The following is an 18,524-nucleotide window of genomic DNA, read 5'->3' on the forward strand; positions in this document are numbered from 1 at the left end:
AAAAAAAACACACAAACACACACACACGTACACTGAATGTTACAACAGGCCTTGAAAATGAGGACATGACACCGACACTCAAGCAAATTTGGGTTGCAGTACGGCAATTGCAGCAGGATATGAACCAAATTAAAATTCAAGTCAACGAAGAACGCGCTCTACGCAGCTACTTGCAACAATTACTGATGGGGCATCTCGAAGGATTGAGCTCAACCAAAAATTGCTAATTGCCAAAAAGAACCACCACTCAATAAAGCATCACTGTTATAACGACAACAACAACGATTCATATCAAGAAAAAAAAACAATTTGGATGTCTTTCAATTTTTTTTATTGCGTCGTCGTCGTAATCGTTATATCTTGAATGTATGTGTAAATGTTTTTTATTGTAACAATGAATCATATACAAGTATATAATATAAAGAAATCATATATGTAATTCGGGTCTAAGTGTGCCTTAGTCTTCTAAATATTTCAATTAAACGATTATACAAATATCGAGATTTGAACATCATCAGATACAACCCAAAAGTAACATTTAAAATTCGTATGAAATTTGTTGTTTTTTTCTTTTTGCGTGCTTTGTTTTTAAATTTTTCCGATGCAAGTATATTTAAGACGAATGAAATGTGTAGTATCGACGTGCAACAAGAGCGATTCGATGTGCAACGATTAGCTAGAGACATTTCGCTATATAAATGTTATGCATATTATTACACGCACTTGTTAATCGTCGGTGAACAATTTGGATTTTAATAACGTGATGTTAATTCTTTTTTTTCGTTCACCCGAATATCTTTGCATAAATCGTAAGAATGTATTTATCAAAAAAAATGACGATGAATGTTCACTATCCCAAACAGATGATGAAGATGATCGATTGTATTTTGTAGTACAAAGTAGATAAAATGATATTTAATACAAACAAGTTTTCAATTGTAATCTAAATGTATTTTCATGTTTATAACAATAATATTTCAAAAGTGATGGGTTTGATATTATAAAAAAATGAATGACATTTATCTTCAGTATAAAAAAATGAATGACATTTATCTTCAGTATAAAAAATATGCATTTTTCTTTCCAAATTTCAACAAAAAAAAACTCCGAACCGTTTTTTAGGGAGGTTTCGATGAGCTAATCTTAATAATATTAACAGCTTGCATGTATTTTGGGTATTTGGCTGCTATTTTAATTGCTCATTCAATTAAGGCCAAATAATCACAATTGTTACACATCAAATTGAGCGTCGACTCAAATGGATCCAGGAAGAATATCAACCTTGAGACACATCTTTCTTCGTGCGACGATACGAAAAATTGAACTTTTTTCGAGAAATCTTCCAACGATCTATTGTAGGTTTTTCTGGAAAATTAAGGAAATTGGAAATTAGATAAAATAGACGAAACACCAAAAAATGAAGGAAAAAATTGAAAATATTTTTCTCGATCTAACAAACCATTTTCCGAAAATTCGGAAATTTTTCCAACAAGAATATTCGGAAAATTTTCTTGGAAAAATTCACGAATTTTCGGAAAATCGTTTGTTCGATCGGGAAAAATATTTTCAGAAAATGGTCCTGTACTCAATGAAGTAAGTTTAAGAAGCAAAATGCCCCCAAAAATATGAGAGAATTTTGAAAAAATCTTGCCCGAAACTGACGAAATTTAATAAAATCGTCCAAAAATGTTTGAAACTTACCGAAAACCGCAAGTACAATGCAACAAATGATCGGTGATGTGTAATTCAGAGAGTTGACAAATGGGGCACATAACCAACAACGATTTTGGGTCGCCCAATAAATCGAGATTGTTTGACTGTTCGTACTGTTCAACCATCCTGAGAAAAAACAACCAATAATACCTCGAATAAATATTTGTAAAATTTCCCAAAAAAAATATTTGTGTTTACCATTGATATTGTTCTTCGATGAGTTCCTTTAACATTTGATCTTCCAATAGTAAGTCCAGTTCAATTTCTGTAAGTTCACCCTTCAATACGTCGGTGAGCCATTGCTAAAATTCCGAACAAATGATTAATATTTTGATGTGTCATTTTCTCATCTGAATTCCGGTACCTTTTCATTTTCCAAAAATGTACGTGACACATCGAATTTATTCTGACGCGATTCCCGAACACGAATTCGGCATTTCTACAAAAAAAAATTGCTTTTAAATTACGAAAAATGGATATATCTATTTCAAATCGCATACTTCTCGTAACATATCGCGCAATTTATCGGTCGTTGTTTTGTGCACCAACGAACCAAAGTGTTTCTTTGTTTTTGGAATTTCCAATTCCATTAGTTTTTGTTCTTCCATTGTTTGCTTTCTAGTGCAACAAGTGATTCAATACAACAATAGCTCGTATAAATTAACGATAAAAAATCCAAAAGAATGTAATGACTTATCGCACTTCAACAACGAAAAAAAAATCCGGTTGAAAAAATTTGATTTTTCAAATGTGAACAAACCAATAAGACTGTGTTTTAATTTAGCTTGAACGACGTTTAAATGTCAACTTTGCGCGCCCAACACCGCATCGTTTGACAGGACAAAATATGTACATTCATTTTTTCTCATTTGAGGTTAGTTTACCACACACTGATAACTCTCGCATACCATCGTACCGTGATGCGGCTGTAGTGGTGCGATTGAGTTTAAACGTAAGTCTGTATATGTTTTATGTCAAATTGAATAGTCTTCACAGCAACTAGTCAATAGAAATGGGAAAATCGAAAACGTATTCAGTAGGCACGGACACTGCAAGCAGAGCACATCGTTAAGAAGCAATTACACAGACGTCTGTTTAATTTTTATTATTACTTTTAAAATTCATCGACCGTTTAAAATCAATTAAAATTCGATTTGCGGAAAAAAGACCGATCAACGCCTTCAAATTGAAAAATTCGAAAATTAAACGAAAAAAAAAACGATCACTCCGTATATATTTATTTTGAATCGTTCAGGCAACATACACAGAGTGAATAACAAAAATATAACTGTTAACTTGAAATATTGCAATCGTATTCAATTCCAATTGCATTCGTTCGCGTTAACGTCTGCCGTATTCAAAACGGAGCGATTGAGTGTTGATTCCATTACGACCACACTTGAAGTTTGTGTGTACTGCGACCATTTCAACATTACCGAATCAAAACTAACATATCGACATACAAAATCTCAATTTGTCAACAAAATACGAACAATTTCAATAATATTCGAAAATTGAAAAAAAATTCCACATAGAGTGAGTAGTTGCTACTGCGGCGCGACGACAGTCAAATAACGAGTATATCACACAGTCAGCGCGGTCCATGTGAATTGTCGGTGTCGCTCTGTGGAGCGCGCGCCCTGTACCATTGTGTGAGTGTTGCACAGTGTGACAGTATCACATCCAATCTTATGAATTGAGTGTAGATGTGTTTGTGTGTGTGTACGATTACCGAGAATGGAACATTGATAGAGCGCTTTACATCACTTGGCTCGCATACCGTGTGTGAATGTTCGCACGACCAGAAGCAACGGAGAGGCGAGCAACAGTACAACAAGCAACAGAATTCTTCTCTTGTGTGGAACCGAATAAACAAGAAGAAGAGGAAGAAAAAAAATAATACACAGTGTCTTCTCTACTTTCTATTAGTAGTGTAATATCATTCAGTGAGTGCGAGAGTTGAGCACAGTGCAGTGTGTATGAGTGTATATGTGTATATGTGTGTGAACTATTCTATACAATATATACTGAATATGCTCAAGGTGTTTCACATAGAACAGAGTATTAGCAAAAATTTAACCAAAGCTAATTCATCGATGTATATGACAATTCTTACGTTCGGGTTCGGCTCTTAAACACCGTTTTCAAATAATTAATTTCATCATTTTTTTTATACACAACAAAAATTGTTTATTCATTTACGCGATAATGGAAATACAAAAAACCCCATCGAAACTATTCACATTGTCATCGATCGATTTAAAGGATGAGATTGAAGAGGTAATATTCATAGTGTTGTATGTGTGTTGTGAACAATGCGACAAAAGTGTGCTTTGAATAGGAAAAATCGAATCTCATGAAGGGATTCCCAACCAACAACAACATCAAAAAAGAGTTCCCTTCTTGAGTCCGGATCGGGATACATATTGAGATGTGTATGAATTTGGCGTAAAGAGACAGTTCAGTCGCCATTTTTGTTTTGCTTGTACAAGCAAACATAGAGAGAGAGAGAGAGCTTTAATATAAAAATCGCCCATCCGAATACTGATCTCTCTGTGTGTGTTCGATAGTGTATGCGCGTGTTGTGCACATGTACAACGACTATATTCGTTGTGTGTGTGTATATATATATGACATCTATTCGAAATGTGTTATGAACCGCGTTGGTGCTTTCGGCCACAAAAATGCGCAAATTTTAAATCGGAAGATTGCACAATTTGTTTATTTTATTTCGACGATTTCATCAACGAACATTTTTATTGGTATATTTTGAAAAAGAATGAAAAAATGTTACACGTCCGAAGCGATTAACTTGTCAAAACACACTTTTTGTTTGAAATGTTCATTTTTTAGATTTTGTTTTTCTTGCAAGTCGTTCATTAACCCCTTTTACATGAAAAAAATTAATTGACATTTTTTTTCTTTTTTTTTCTTCCGCTTTCCGACAACAACAACAACAACAACAGAAATACGAACGCTCATATCAACACATACAACAGTTAACAGCAACTCTAAGCGATAAGGAATATCATGATTTACTCAGTAACCTTATATGTAAAGAAAAAAGCCACGAAGAAGTGTCACTTGCGTTAATTTATCAAATATTAACCGATCCAAATGCAGCACCAAAAACCTACCGTGATTTAACATTGCTCAATCGTGATGGTTTGGCATTTGTAACAAACAGTCTATCATTATTGGTTAGCGAAAAATATACAAAATTTTCGGAAATTGCCCGACGTCAATTGTTATGGTTGTTACGTGAAATGGTAAAAAATCAAATATCAAATGCGGATAGTGTTGTATGGAATGTGCTGCGACAGGCGGGCGGTGGTGATTTATCACAAAAGAATTTAGCTTTAATTGATGGCTTATTGGACATTCTAACTGAGCATCGTCAATGGTTGGATAAGCATCCATTTTTGATAAGTGCCGTTGTCTATACATATGTACGCTTAATTGAGGACCATCACAGCAATGGGCTGGCCAATTTACGAAACAAAGAGGTGAAATTTGTCATTGCATTGATACGTGATCGTTTCAATGAGGTGGTGACAATTGGACGTGATTTTGTACGTTTATTACAAAATGTGGCACGTATTCCGGAATTTGAGCAATTATGGAAAGATATTTTACTGAATCCAAAGACTTTATCGCCAACATTTACGGGCATCTGGCAATTTCTACAAATTAGAACAAGTCGACGTTATTTACAATGTCGTCTCACCCCGGACATCGAACGGAAATTAATTTTTTTAACGAATAACGTAAAATTTGGACAGCACAAACGTCATCAGGACTGGTTTCAAGACAAATATTTTACAACACCCGAATCTCAAAGTCTGCGCTCCGATTTAATTCGATTTATTATCAATGTGATTCATCCGACCAATGATATGCTTTGTTCCGACATTACACCACGATGGGCGATTATCGGTTGGCTGTTGACCTCATGTACAAATCCAATTGTATTGGCAAATGCAAAATTGGCACTTTTCTACGATTGGCTATTTTTTGATCCGCAAAAAGACAATATCATGAATGTGGAACCGGGTATTTTGGTTATGTACCATTCGATACGAACGCATCCATTTGTTAGTAGCTCATTGTTGGACTTTTTGTGTCGAATCATTAAAAACTTTTCACCAAAACATGAAGACAAAATTCGAACGGGCGTTTATAATTCGCTACGGAAAATTCTCGAAAAACAGGTAAATTTATCGAAAAAACACTACTAATAAATGACACTAAATGAATGTTTTTTTTTTGTTACTATCAGGTCATACCAAATCTTCAGCCATTATTCGAATCACCGAAACTGGATCGTGAATTAAAGACTTTGGTGCGTGATACTTTCCGTGAATTTTGCAGTGGACCTCAACCGAGTGAATTTCCCGCCGATATTCCAAATCAACTTAATAATATTGGCGGTATCGGTGGCATTGGTCTTGGTCTTGGTATTGAAGATGGTCGACCGGCAATTAATAGTTTTGGCAATGAAAATGATGCACGCCCGCCGCTTAACCGAGTGGACAGTTCGAGTGACAACGAAGTTGAAGGCAAATTTAGTGATGACGAAGACGAAAAAGAAAGCGCAATCAAACAAGAAGAAACCGACGATGATGACGATTTGCCATTGTCAAAGGTGCGACTTAAAGAGAAACCGACACCAGAGAAAGTGCAATTACCCGCAGCGATAAATACATCATTTGATAAATTTATGAAATCAAAAACCAACAGTACCTTTGAAGTATTCTTAAATGATTTGCGAACGTGTACGAGTAGTTTGGACAACGAACAAGAAACCTATTTGGTGGATACATTGGCGACAACGATAAAAGATACATTGCCACCGTTGTCGAATGTGTTTCCCGAATCGAAGAGCGATGAAAAAGTACTAGCCCAATCGATTGGCTATCCATTGTTTAGCCTATTTAAAGTGATGTACCAGTATGAGGAAAAATGCAAAAAATGTTTCAATAATATCATAAAATTAGTTACAAATAAATTACCGATGATTGGATTTACGTTGCTGTATTTCCTAAAAGTGCACACCAAACTGCAATCACGAAAGAATCCAAACAGTAATGTTGCATTCAAAGTTAGCCTATATAAAACATTATGTGATTATTTAGATGAAAAACTGGACGACCAGTTGGTTAAAGATTTGGAATCGCTTGAAATTGAACGAACTAGCATTTTTTTATGGATACTGCCCGACATTTTTCGTGAATTCAATTCAATCATGGTTAACAATAAGGATGTATTGAAATTGTTGGTCAGTTGCATTGATTCAAAGAATCAGCGTGATATTATCTATAGCATAACGCAGGGAAAATTGACCATATTCAAAAATGATGGTGTACTGGAATGTGTACGTGAAAGTCTCAACTACGAAACATTTGAGCAATTATTTTTGTGGCAGTTAGTACAAGCTCACGATGTGCCTATTGAATCATTGCAGGTAATTTGAATGATTTTTCTTTTCAACTTGGCAAACAATCAATATGACATTCTCAAAAAAAAAATTCTTTTTTTGTCTGTAGGAACTTTTGCCTGAATTAGAATCATCGAATCATTCGGAAGCCTTGACATATATGCTACTTTTATTGCGAAATGAAGAACCAACAACAGAATTGATTCGATTGCTATTGTGTCGAGAGGCGAAATCACGTGGTGATCCATTCGTGACCTCAGTACTTAGGTGAGTTTTGTCTATATTTTACATCAATGGTAGAAAAACAATATCTAAATGTCTATTTTTGTCTAAATTACAGATCTTGGTGTCAAGATTTTGAGGAGAAGCTATCGGAAATTATTGCCAATTTGTTAATATCGAAATACCAAAATAGTTCACCAAATAAGCGAAAACGTTCGTTGAAAAATAATTCAACACAAAATACGGCGCCAACATCCGATCAGGTAAGAATCATCAACCCACACACAAAACTAAAATATGTCACATTACATGATAACACAAAAGAATTGACCGATTACATGCTATTTTTAGCTGCTATGTCATTTGGAACATTTTCGGCGAAGTTGTCGTCATGGCAACGGCACTGGAACCGGATTATACGTACAAGATGCTATGCAACGTGCGTTACAACAGGCTTTCTCCAACAGCAGTGACAGCACAAAGGTATTTTTAGATTAACGCATGACGAGTTCACATCACCGACTGCTAATCACAAAATAAGTTTTTTTTTTTTAATATGGAATTTTCATAAATTGTCAATCCACAGAAACAATATACGGATTTGTTTGCATTGGCGGCGGAGGATGATACAAGTGGTGTGGGTCGTCGTGGTACAAGTGGTAGAGGACGAAAACCACCACCAGCCAAAAAAGAGACAAATAGCACAAACAGCAGCAACAAAAAGAATTTAGAGCCCGTATATAATTCCAGTGATGAATCGAGCGACGTAAGTTTGAAATATATTCGAAAATATGTTTAGTATTTTGAAAATAATTTTTTTTCCGTCTATTGACAGGGAGATTGGTCGAAACCGAGAAGCGGTAAACGGCGAAAAAGAGCCTTGAGTGATTCAGACTGACAGACCAATTTGAATATCGAATGTGCATACATTATGATCAAGAACTAAAGCAATTGCATGCTATTTTTTAGTGTCGGAGTCAACATTCATGTTCCAGAGAATGCAGCATACATTCACACCCACACATACATACGACATACATTACATCTGCTTGCCAAGAAGTATTGAATCATTTGTTTTTCTCTCTCTCTCTCTATTTAGTAAATCCGATCTGTACGTGTGCGTGTGTGTGTTTTCATCCAAAATATTTGTTGTCGACCAAATTTATTTAAAAGAAAAAAACATTTTGATGTATTTTTTTTCGTACAGAAGTCAGTTTATTTGTTTTATTGTTTCGATTGGTACTTAAGGCACCTTTCAAATTCAAAAGGATATGATCACATGATCCGTTGACGGCCAAACAGGTATAAGTAAAGTAAGCAATATTTCAACTTACTTTCTATCCATCAAACAAATGATCAAAAAAACAAATGTTCGCAATCGAAAACAAAATGACAACGCTTCTGTCTCTAGATAGATAGATCACTTTGGTTTAGTAAATGAATCAATGTTTTCCCTGCGCACGCTTCACCTCTTGAACAATTCCAATGTCAATAGATTGATGACAGCAACACATACAAAACCCATGCTAGTGACATAGAGCACCTCTACATCTACTCTCCCCCTTTGACCCCCCTCTATCCCCTCCAAAAGCCAATTTACATTTCGTGCGCTTAATCGTTATAGTTCAGTCTCTTAATTAAATGAATTATTATTACAATTAGGAAATTAAGTAATGCAAATTTAAATTACACCGACAAATCTAAGAACAATTTAGAAATGTAAATCGAATATTTTGTTGCATTGATAAGGACACCCTTTTTGGACATACACACATAAAAACAAAACAAAAACCAAAACTCAAACAAAATCGATAAACACAGTGAAAAAAACGATTTTCTTTTTTTTTTCAATAAAAAAACAACAACAACATATTTTTATTGTACAATTCAAATTGATAAGCAAGAGCAACAATAAAAAATTCAATTTGTAAATTGAATAGATTTTTATTTTTAAAATAAAAAAAGAATATTATACAGATGAAAAAAAAAGTTATATAAATAAAAAAAGCAAATAAATTACAAGAAAATTGGCATTTTTCTATATATATTATTATTAGGCAGATTAATTGAGTTGGGTGGGAATTGAGCCGAATGTTTTTTTTATCTTTGAAAAACGTGCAGAAATAGGTAAACCTTTGATTTACGCTTTGTAAGTAACGGTCAGTTTATGGTATAACATTGGTTCTTCGCACAACAAAGTCCCTTGGTCGATGGTGTCCATTCGCATAAACATCACTAGGCCGTGGTGCCGCTTCAAAAGCAATGAAACCATCGCAATCATTGAGTTGTTTTGAAACAAATTTTGCAGCAAACGTAAGACGACCAGCATATGGTGGAACGTATTTGAAGCTAGCTAAAGCAATTCCATCTACAGGCACCTCAGACACCTTTTATGCAAAGTAAAACATCCAAAGTCAATTGATTCAAAAAAATTCAGCCAGTTTTCTCACCTTAAGCTGTATTTGGCGCTCCAATCCCGTGCCTTGTACGGTAAATATGCAATTTTTCAGTGCAACTGGCATTGGATTGATTAATCGAAGTACCACATCAATTTGTTTATCAACTTCAGGTATACCTTGTAACCTTTATTACAATATTAGTTTTCATCGAAAATAAACTTGAAACACCGAAAAATGTCTTACCTGATTTTAACATCTGGTTTTCGTACTCGAAAATCGTCTTGAGCATAGTAATCGTAATCGGATTCATGTACTTTGGCGATGCAACTAACACTAAACGCCGCTTGATCGAGTAGCTTCTTAAAATAATCGTAAAATGTCACTTCCATTTCAATGACCTCAATCGATTCGGGTGGAATTTTTTGATCAAAATCAATCGATTTGATACGATCACGATTGCGTCCGGTGTAAAGAACTGACTCAAGCAACAATGAACCCGACACACGATACGAGTCACGTGTTGATCGATTTTTTATTTGCAACAACACAACAAATGTTTCGCCGATTATTATGTCGTCCAATAGATTAAAGCTAAAGTGAATATCGTTGAATTCTTCATTCAAATAGAATCTAAAAGAGGAATGACAAAATGAATGTAAATTAAGTTCAATTAATATCCTTTTATAAACGGTTTATACCTTGAGAATGCGCTGTTCGCTTGTTTCAAGGCCTTCAACATGGTATCGCGTTCGTCTTGTGTCTTTTCGGCAAATTTGTATGTGCTAGTGATATCTTCGCGATCAAATCGGCCAACAGCTTTTGTGCTTATCAATTGTCCAATGGCCAAAGTATCTTTACGCATCAATTTCAACGGCTGAGACGGACCGCGATAGAGCCAAAACAATTTGTCCGCATTCACTTCGGCGTATAAAAAGTTACAATCGTATGGACGAAGAACTTCACCATATTTGACAGCTTTCACTGGAGACGGACCACAACGGTAGATCCCATCGGACATTTCTTGTGGCGTTGAATCCACCGCTTGCCATCTTGAAAATAAGGTACAATGTTGAAAGCACAAAAAATTAACGTTTCGGAATTAACAAATTACCCGTTGTACGTCAATGAACCATTTGTCAAGTCTGGACGATCCATCCATAATTCATTCCAAACCTGCAACATGTGACGTGTGTGTGTCAGTAAGAGAAAAAAAGTGCGACGTCAAATCAGTCTGAATGTGATACGTACATGATAATTCCAGATTGAATCGGCATTCAATTCTTCCAGAATTTTACCATTTTCGTCAACAAAGTAATCGACGGTCAGTGATGCTTGAGTGTCGTGTGCACACGAATATGTTGTAATTATTCTTGATGGAATGCCAATCGCGCGAGCAACTGAAATTATCGATAAGAAACATATTCAAACATTGAATTAAATTAGGAGCAGCTGTTGTGCGAAGAGGGTGTTAGAGAAATGAGCTCCCACTCTAGAGTTTATACTCCTAAGGCTTCAAATTCTCCCCCACACAGAGAAAAAAAATTTGGTAAATGTAAAGGGTAATTTGTAAGTTTAATATTACTTTACCAAATTACCGTACGAATTCTACCATTTTGTCATATTTTCAAAACAAACGACACGAACAAATTAAATTTACCCCAGCATAATATTACATTTACCAATTGCCGCGTAGCAGTCAAATCATACCTAACGTCGACATATCATCGACTGTGTTATTAAATTCTTCGTATTGAATTCGACGATTTTGATTTCACTTTTATCGACGATTTCTGTATTATTCATGAACAAATTATTAAAATTTGCCAATCCCAATTCTGATTTGATCTCTTCGCTTTTATTTTTTTGCGGACAAAAGTTCGCGCGATTAGACATGTTGTAGGTTGTGAACAATACGATGATATGTCGACGTTAGGTATGTTTTGACTGCTACGCGGCAATTGGTAAATGTAATATTATGCTGGGGTAAATTTAATTTGTTCGTGTCGTTTGTTTTGAAAATATGACAAAATGGTAGAATTCGTACGGTAATTTGGTAAAGTAATATTAAACTTACAAATTACCCTTTACATTTACCAAATTTTTTCTCTCTGTGCATTTAATCTATTTTGATCAAAAACACCTTATTCCAATGGAGTTTTAAGAAATTCTGATTTGCCAGGGTTTTTGCTGCTTAGTAGAAATCCGACCTCGCACACTACATATTGCACTCACTTGTTGTTAATGTTCCAGCAAAAATCCAACATTGACCATATCGGACTGGTTTTCGCCGTTCGTAATACTGTTGGAGTATTTCCACAGAGCCGACCTGGGAGGAAAATCACAAACGGAAAGAATGAAAATGAAGAACGAAAAAAACTATGAAAATTCGAACCCATTTCGTTGGTGCTGTTCCACCCGAAAAATCTTCGGTCCAGTTTCCTTGATATTGAAAATAATAAAAGAATGTTCTTGAATCCATCTGTTAATCTTCAAACGGTTTTAAATTACCCATTACAGCACCATCGTCATCTTGTGAATTAACAATGGCCGATAGAGCTCGAGCAATCCTCACAGGATCGCCACGAAATGCAGGCGCAATTTTACCAATCGTTGATATGAGTAGCAAAGCGCATTCAAGAACATTTCGTTCAAATTGGCCCAGCTGCCAGATCGTCGGTCTCATTCGATTATATGATCCCCGATAAATTAGCGTTGAGTCGGATAAAACGTATTCTTCGCGCTGAGCAACGTCTATTCAATTTTTAGAAGAAAAAAAATGATCATTGATTCAACTTGAATCACATAAATGAAACTTTTTCTACAACAAAACTTGAAAATAATACCATACCTCCCATATAAACCAGATCATCGATGCACCTAGAGAAAATCACAAATGGAAAGAAAATGAGTGAAGAAAGTAGTGAAAATTAATCAAAAAAAAAAGAATGAAAATAATCGAACCATGGATTAAACAGGATATAAAATGAGTTTGGGCTTTTAAATGTGGCTGCGCCGCCACCTTGACTTAGTTGTGTATCAATATCAAAATTCCATTCTCCAATAGCTGCATTCGCGGCTGGTTTTACCAGAATTTCCAACCTATTTCCATGTTTACCATCAACAATGCAACTCCATTCATGTGAATCGCCCAAATCATTTGAGTCATATTTCAACGATGTTCCCACCAACGTGCCATGGCCATGATTCGGTCGGTCGTCTCCCCGAAGCGTGAAAATGAAACTAATTGAATCCCGAAACGAATCGAACGGTCGATTAAAGTTGATTATAAATCGAAACGGTTGTCCACGGCGAATGATCAGCGTTGATCTGCGATGCATTGCATCATATTTGTCTGTATGATGTTCGCGACCATTTATCTCAATGCACAAATCTAACGAATGTACTCTTAAGGCGTCCGACGATGAAAGTGCTTGATTGATTGACAACAAAAGAATAAAAAATCACAATACAATTAATGCATAAATCAAAAACACACTACACAAGTGAGAGAAAGAGAGAGAAAGAGTGAAAAAACTATTCAAAAACCATTCAGTGTCATATGAATTTACAATGATATGAAGGCCATCGTCTGGCATTTGGTCTATTATGCGGACGCCTACGATGCCATGGCAAATAATCGTATACTCGATTAGAATTCCACCAGTCTCTTAATCCATTCGTTGTCATTTTCGATTCACTTTTATATCAAAATTAATTCTATGGCTTCGATGATAAATTCCAAAAACAGTAAGATGATTTATGAGCAATTTAAACTCAGAAAGTTGGCGTTAAAATTCACACATTTAATTTCAATATGATCAAAATAAATACACAACTGATTGAGTCGACGTTGAACAGCAGACTAAAATTTTATGAGATCAAACAACGATTCAAATTGTGTCTACTAGGCTTGAATTGTATGTACATACTCTAGCACAGACAATTAAGCTTATGTGAAATTTATTCAAATCGGTATTGCCCACTTTATTATGAATCAAAGAGTTAAACACGTTAAAAATTACTGCCGTTCAATCAATGAAGAGATAAAAAAAACATGCCGTTTTTATAGTTTTATTACTTTTATGAAGAATAATGACGTAAATTCTCCTGCAGCCATTGTTTGAGCTAACCGCCGCTGCATAGATCACTTCCAATGGTGGCAATTCACTTAAAATTGAGAATCAGTACAAACCACAGAGAAATCCCTATAATCATTTGTTTGCCATAAATTCGATTAATTAAAAAATGCAAATGAATTCGTGAGTTTGTGCTGTTTCTGGAAACTAAGTGACATATGTGCATGCACATTCTGCATTCTGCTTCGATGAATCGTTGTACCATTCAGATATCTTTGAATCCTTTCATCTCTTCGCCGATTTTTTCTCTCGAAGTTCATCCTTTGATTTGCTCATTAAAATCGATTTTAATTAAAAGTGTGAATGATTTTGCGCGTAATATTGTGCAATTGACTTTGAGTTTATTCTGATTTATAATATTGTGCATGATTCAAGTGAATTTTCCGAAGGTTTCTTCAACCACCTACTCAGGTGTCTTATGCATATTTTGCAGAATATGATTTCATACAAAATAATTTGAATAGAAAACAAATAAGAACTGATAAATATGATGTTGACATTGATAGAAAAACGGAACTTACAATCGGTTTCATCAAGCGGAGCCATCATGATTGAAATTGGTTTCACTATTGATATCGGGTTCATTGTGACAGTATCGTTATCCAAACTTCGTCCAAATTTGGGTCGGTCACAACAGTCGCAACAAAAACATCGCGAACAATAGTTTCTAAATCGTTTGGCACATGTTACCGGTGCGGTACATGAATTTCCCATTGTTTATTTATTTATATTTTTTATGGCTATTTCTTTTATAGTATTGGTTGCTTTTTAAACTCTAAACCACCATATGTTTATGTATTTACATTTTTTATTGTTTTTTTTTTCGTTTACACTGGAAATATGACTACACGAGATGTGAATTTTTCGACGAACTTGACTCACATTGACCACCCACTGGATTTTCTACCGTCCATACGTATGTTAATCGCCTAACAATCTTGTTTACATTATTTGTCTATTTATGGTCAGTCGTCACATTGATCTACATTCGAAGCGAAATTCAACGAAAAGTTGAGATCGAAAAAAAAAAACGATTTAGAATTTACGAAGATGCTCACCGATTAAAAGTGCACAACGATTAAATAACATGTGAAGTCACTTGAGCTTATGAAATGATCTCAAATCGTTCGAACGTGACACTGATGAAAACAAAAGCACTTAAACAATGTTTTGAAAAGGTTTTTCAAATTGCAGTCTGGCGGTAATTGTTCAAATAGTTTCTTAAGTTTCCGACGAAAGATTTTAAATGCAAATCGACACGCTTAAATGCATGCTAATGGAAATACTTATTCGGCACTTGACAAAACAATAATAAACTGTTCGACCTAAATCCTCCGTCATTTGATTTTGATCAACATACAATTCGAGCAGAGAATGTTTTTTTTCTTCTTTGAATAAACTCAACTAAAATTGTCTAATGCATTGCGATTTCACTATTGATTTGGTGCATATTACGCAAATTTCGAAACCTTGATGCTTACTTACACAGGCTCACTTGTAATTTGTACGTTACGCTTACGATTAAATCAATATCAGTTCATTTTTCAATTGCATGCTGATGCCAAACAAACTCAAAATAACAATAGAATTTCACTCATAATAATGCAAACATTTTATCGACTCAAATAAACTTAATCACCAAACAAATTTAGGGATTTTTTTTCATTTATACATTTGCATACATTCAAGATAGCCAAAAATGAGTTACTGTTCGCGTCAAATTTATGTGACATCACTATTTACATGATTGAATCAACAGTACTGTAATATGGGAAAAGTTGAAAAATGTGCCTCTAACACGAGATAATTCTTTTTTAATTAAACACCAAATTGTTCAAGTGACACATTGATCACAAATGAGAATCACTTATTTAATTTTTGAAATCACTTTTTTGCAAATCGAATCGTTTATTTTTTACTGCAAAATTGAAAAAGTTCATTTGAAAATCGGATTTTCCGCACACTTTATACACTTTACGCTATGAGAATGATGCTGTTTCAAGCCAGGTGAAAAATGAAGCTAATTAAAACGATTGAAATGAATTAAGTAGTCAAATTTACGTTTTTTTTTCACTTCACTATGCCACATTTCAATGCGCTGTCTGCATGCAATAGTTGCGTTGTTCACGATTCACGTTCCAACCACAATTGATTGAAATTCACTTGATTTACCAGCCTCAATCTGCGGCGCTTTGCTGTTTTTAGCAGTCAGCTGCTGTCCGTAAGCCGAAAATTATTATTCATATTTTAATTACGAGAAACCAATGTCGAATGTGTGATGTAAAATCGACGAGCCTAGTGTTTTGGGGAATCGTATAAAATTGACGTGAAATCATAAAGTATCGATAAAATTATGAAGCACTTTAGTTGGCACTTTTTGTGATAAGATACAGATGTGAATGATAAATTCTAATGACACTGATCAAAGTAAAACCATCAATAAAATTCATTCACATCATAACGGCGAAGTATGACTTGTATTGAAGCTGAGAATATCATTGAAAAGTGCCTGGGCGGACGACATATGTGGATTTGATGTGTGTTTTAAACCTGATTATTTAAATAACTTCACATATACTATGATGAATTGCCATAACATCTTACTATTTGTTTGAATTTTGCTTTATCTTCATTCGTTTCTGTTTCTAATTTGCAAATTGATTTGATATGGAGATAAATGTGGAAAACATCAAAAGTTGATACACATCTAAATCTTCAAAACATTTAATGCTTTTTTTAGAATCTTAATTAAGAATGACTGGATAGTATAATTTAAATACATTTAACATTGGAATATCGGTCATCTTTTTACAATACGGTATCATTTGTAAACAGAATTAAAAAACATGTTTCATATTCAAAAACGTTCAATAAATGTTTTATTGGTTTTGGATTGTCCTCGCTCAATTTTGAATTATATAGCAGTTTTAATGCATTGTCAAAGATTTTCTGAAATAAAAGGCTTAAATCTTAAACTAATTTGAGTAAACTAACAACAAACCCATTTACGTATTATACTTATATGGCACTTTTTGAAGACCCAAAAACAATTGAAAATTAAATGTGTTGAAATTATTTGTTCAATCAAATGTGAAGAATCCATTTTCTTTGAATAATTGAATCGTACGTTTCCATCGATCTTGTATTTCTTTCGAAAGTTTTTTCCAAAAAAATAATTCACCCGGTGATATTTCATTCAACTGACCAACATCTACTGTGGTAATCTTTACCATGAAAAGTACTCTCTAATTTGGCTTTTTTCTGAATTTCTTCCCACATCCTGAAAAATCATAATCATTAAAAGCCTTCGCTAAAAATATTTAAGCATATGAACCACAAATAAATATGTTTGGCATAAATATCATCCAAGTGTTTAATACTCACTTGTCAAAAGAATAATCATCCAATGGACAATTTACTAATTTCAGTACGTTCACAAACTCAGCATGATAGGAAGTAACAAACAATTTGAAAGCATTGGCCAAATCGCACAAACGAACACTCGTGAACAGAAAAAATATCAAATCATGAACAAATGACTGATAATCGAATGTTTGAAAGTCATAAATTTTCACTTTTATAGGTTCGTCGGCGGTGTTATCTGAAAATGAAAGGTTTTATCCGTTCTTCTTCAATTTCTTTGTTCATCAATGTCGATTGACACCAACCTTTCTTGAGCACATATGCTCAATGTTATTGAGCCATAAGTCTCGGTGTATGATCGTCGTGTACGGAGCTAGGGGATATCCATGCGAATTAGAATTAGCACATTAGCAAAAAAATAGGGAAATTTACATGACGAAAATAGCAAAATTAGCAATAAATAGCAGAATTAGCACTGTACACGTATATACTTTAGTAAGCATTTATTCTTGAATATATTGAAATAATTAATTAAAATAAAATTCACAAAACAAACGAATTGAATAGTGTTGAACTAAAATGTATCAAAATATGTAGTTAAATACGCTTTTTCTTATTTTTAAATAAAAATATATTCAATGGCACGTAACCAAGCACGTTTCATCTGTATTAACTACAATTTACGAATTGCAATCGGAAATGTAGATTTGATGACAGATTTCTTACTGAAAACGTATACGCTAGTGTCTGCTTCAAATATACACGTTGAAAGTGTCAACTTGAAACATTTACGTAAACACATTTCAGTTATTCGATCATGCTGTCAATTTGACGTATGCAATATTTTTGACGTACTAGAGAAATTAGCAAAAAATAGCAGTATTAGAACAAACTAGTAGAAATACTAGCAGAATTAGTGAAAAATAGAGAGAAATAGCGTTTATTATTATAAATTATTCGATCTGCAATTCACGGTTATCCCCTAGGTACGGAGTGTCATTCGTCCGTGTCGAATCTTCTTTCAGGAAGTCAAAACTTACTTTTAATTGTGTTTGAATGTTTGTTCGTAGTTCTGTATCGAGATCGTGAAGCAATCGTAACTCATCGCAAGTGCTCCAATTTTGTGAATGCTTTATCATTTAATTTTATCATGTTAAGATTCAAATTGTATAATATTTACATCAAGCATTTGGTGTTATCTCCCTTTACGATAAAGCTTATCGCTTTCAAATATGGGTTGATTTTTGTTTGAAA

The 18,524-nt window shown here is 34.3% G+C and overlaps 3 protein-coding genes across 4 annotated transcripts; 1 reads left to right on the top strand and 2 right to left on the bottom strand.

The window, feature by feature from the left end:
• Positions 1-1,032: 1,032 nt before the first annotated feature.
• On the bottom strand, positions 1,033-2,585 carry LOC116337172 (RIP-like protein). Its single transcript, XM_031761545.1, has 5 exons — positions 2,214-2,585; positions 2,078-2,152; positions 1,912-2,015; positions 1,702-1,839; positions 1,033-1,365 (listed from the first exon to the last, which is right to left on the bottom strand). The coding sequence occupies exons 1-5, from the start codon at positions 2,319-2,321 to the stop codon at positions 1,200-1,202; spliced, it is 591 nt and encodes a 196-aa protein (XP_031617405.1). The 5' UTR covers positions 2,322-2,585; the 3' UTR covers positions 1,033-1,199.
• A 176-nt stretch (positions 2,586-2,761) lies between these two features.
• Positions 2,762-8,534, top strand: LOC116337170 (integrator complex subunit 3 homolog). Its single transcript, XM_031761538.1, has 8 exons — positions 2,762-3,993; positions 4,680-5,924; positions 5,993-7,177; positions 7,260-7,417; positions 7,491-7,635; positions 7,724-7,855; positions 7,959-8,138; positions 8,208-8,534. The coding sequence occupies exons 1-8, from the start codon at positions 3,922-3,924 to the stop codon at positions 8,268-8,270; spliced, it is 3,180 nt and encodes a 1,059-aa protein (XP_031617398.1). The 5' UTR covers positions 2,762-3,921; the 3' UTR covers positions 8,271-8,534.
• An 869-nt stretch (positions 8,535-9,403) lies between these two features.
• LOC116337164 (annulin) lies at positions 9,404-15,662 on the bottom strand. Of its 2 annotated transcripts, none has more exons than XM_031761532.1 (12): positions 14,429-15,662; positions 12,733-13,201; positions 12,620-12,648; positions 12,280-12,522; positions 12,164-12,210; positions 12,004-12,097; positions 11,020-11,168; positions 10,883-10,944; positions 10,470-10,820; positions 10,015-10,401; positions 9,823-9,955; positions 9,404-9,759 (listed from the first exon to the last, which is right to left on the bottom strand). In XM_031761532.1, exons 1-12 carry the CDS (start codon positions 14,619-14,621, stop codon positions 9,538-9,540), a joined length of 2,379 nt encoding a protein of 792 aa, XP_031617392.1. In that variant the 5' UTR covers positions 14,622-15,662; the 3' UTR covers positions 9,404-9,537. The 2 variants fall into 2 exon arrangements, with proteins under 2 accessions (XP_031617392.1, XP_031617393.1); XM_031761533.1 differs by lacking the exon at positions 14,429-15,662 and adding an exon at positions 13,341-13,642.
• Positions 15,663-18,524: the final 2,862 nt, after the last annotated feature.

The sequence above is a fragment of the Contarinia nasturtii genome, unplaced genomic scaffold, assembly GCF_009176525.2.
Source record: "Contarinia nasturtii isolate CC-2019 unplaced genomic scaffold, AAFC_CNas_1.1 Cnas_scaffold_220, whole genome shotgun sequence".
Classification (NCBI taxonomy): Eukaryota; Metazoa; Arthropoda; class Insecta; order Diptera; family Cecidomyiidae; genus Contarinia; species Contarinia nasturtii.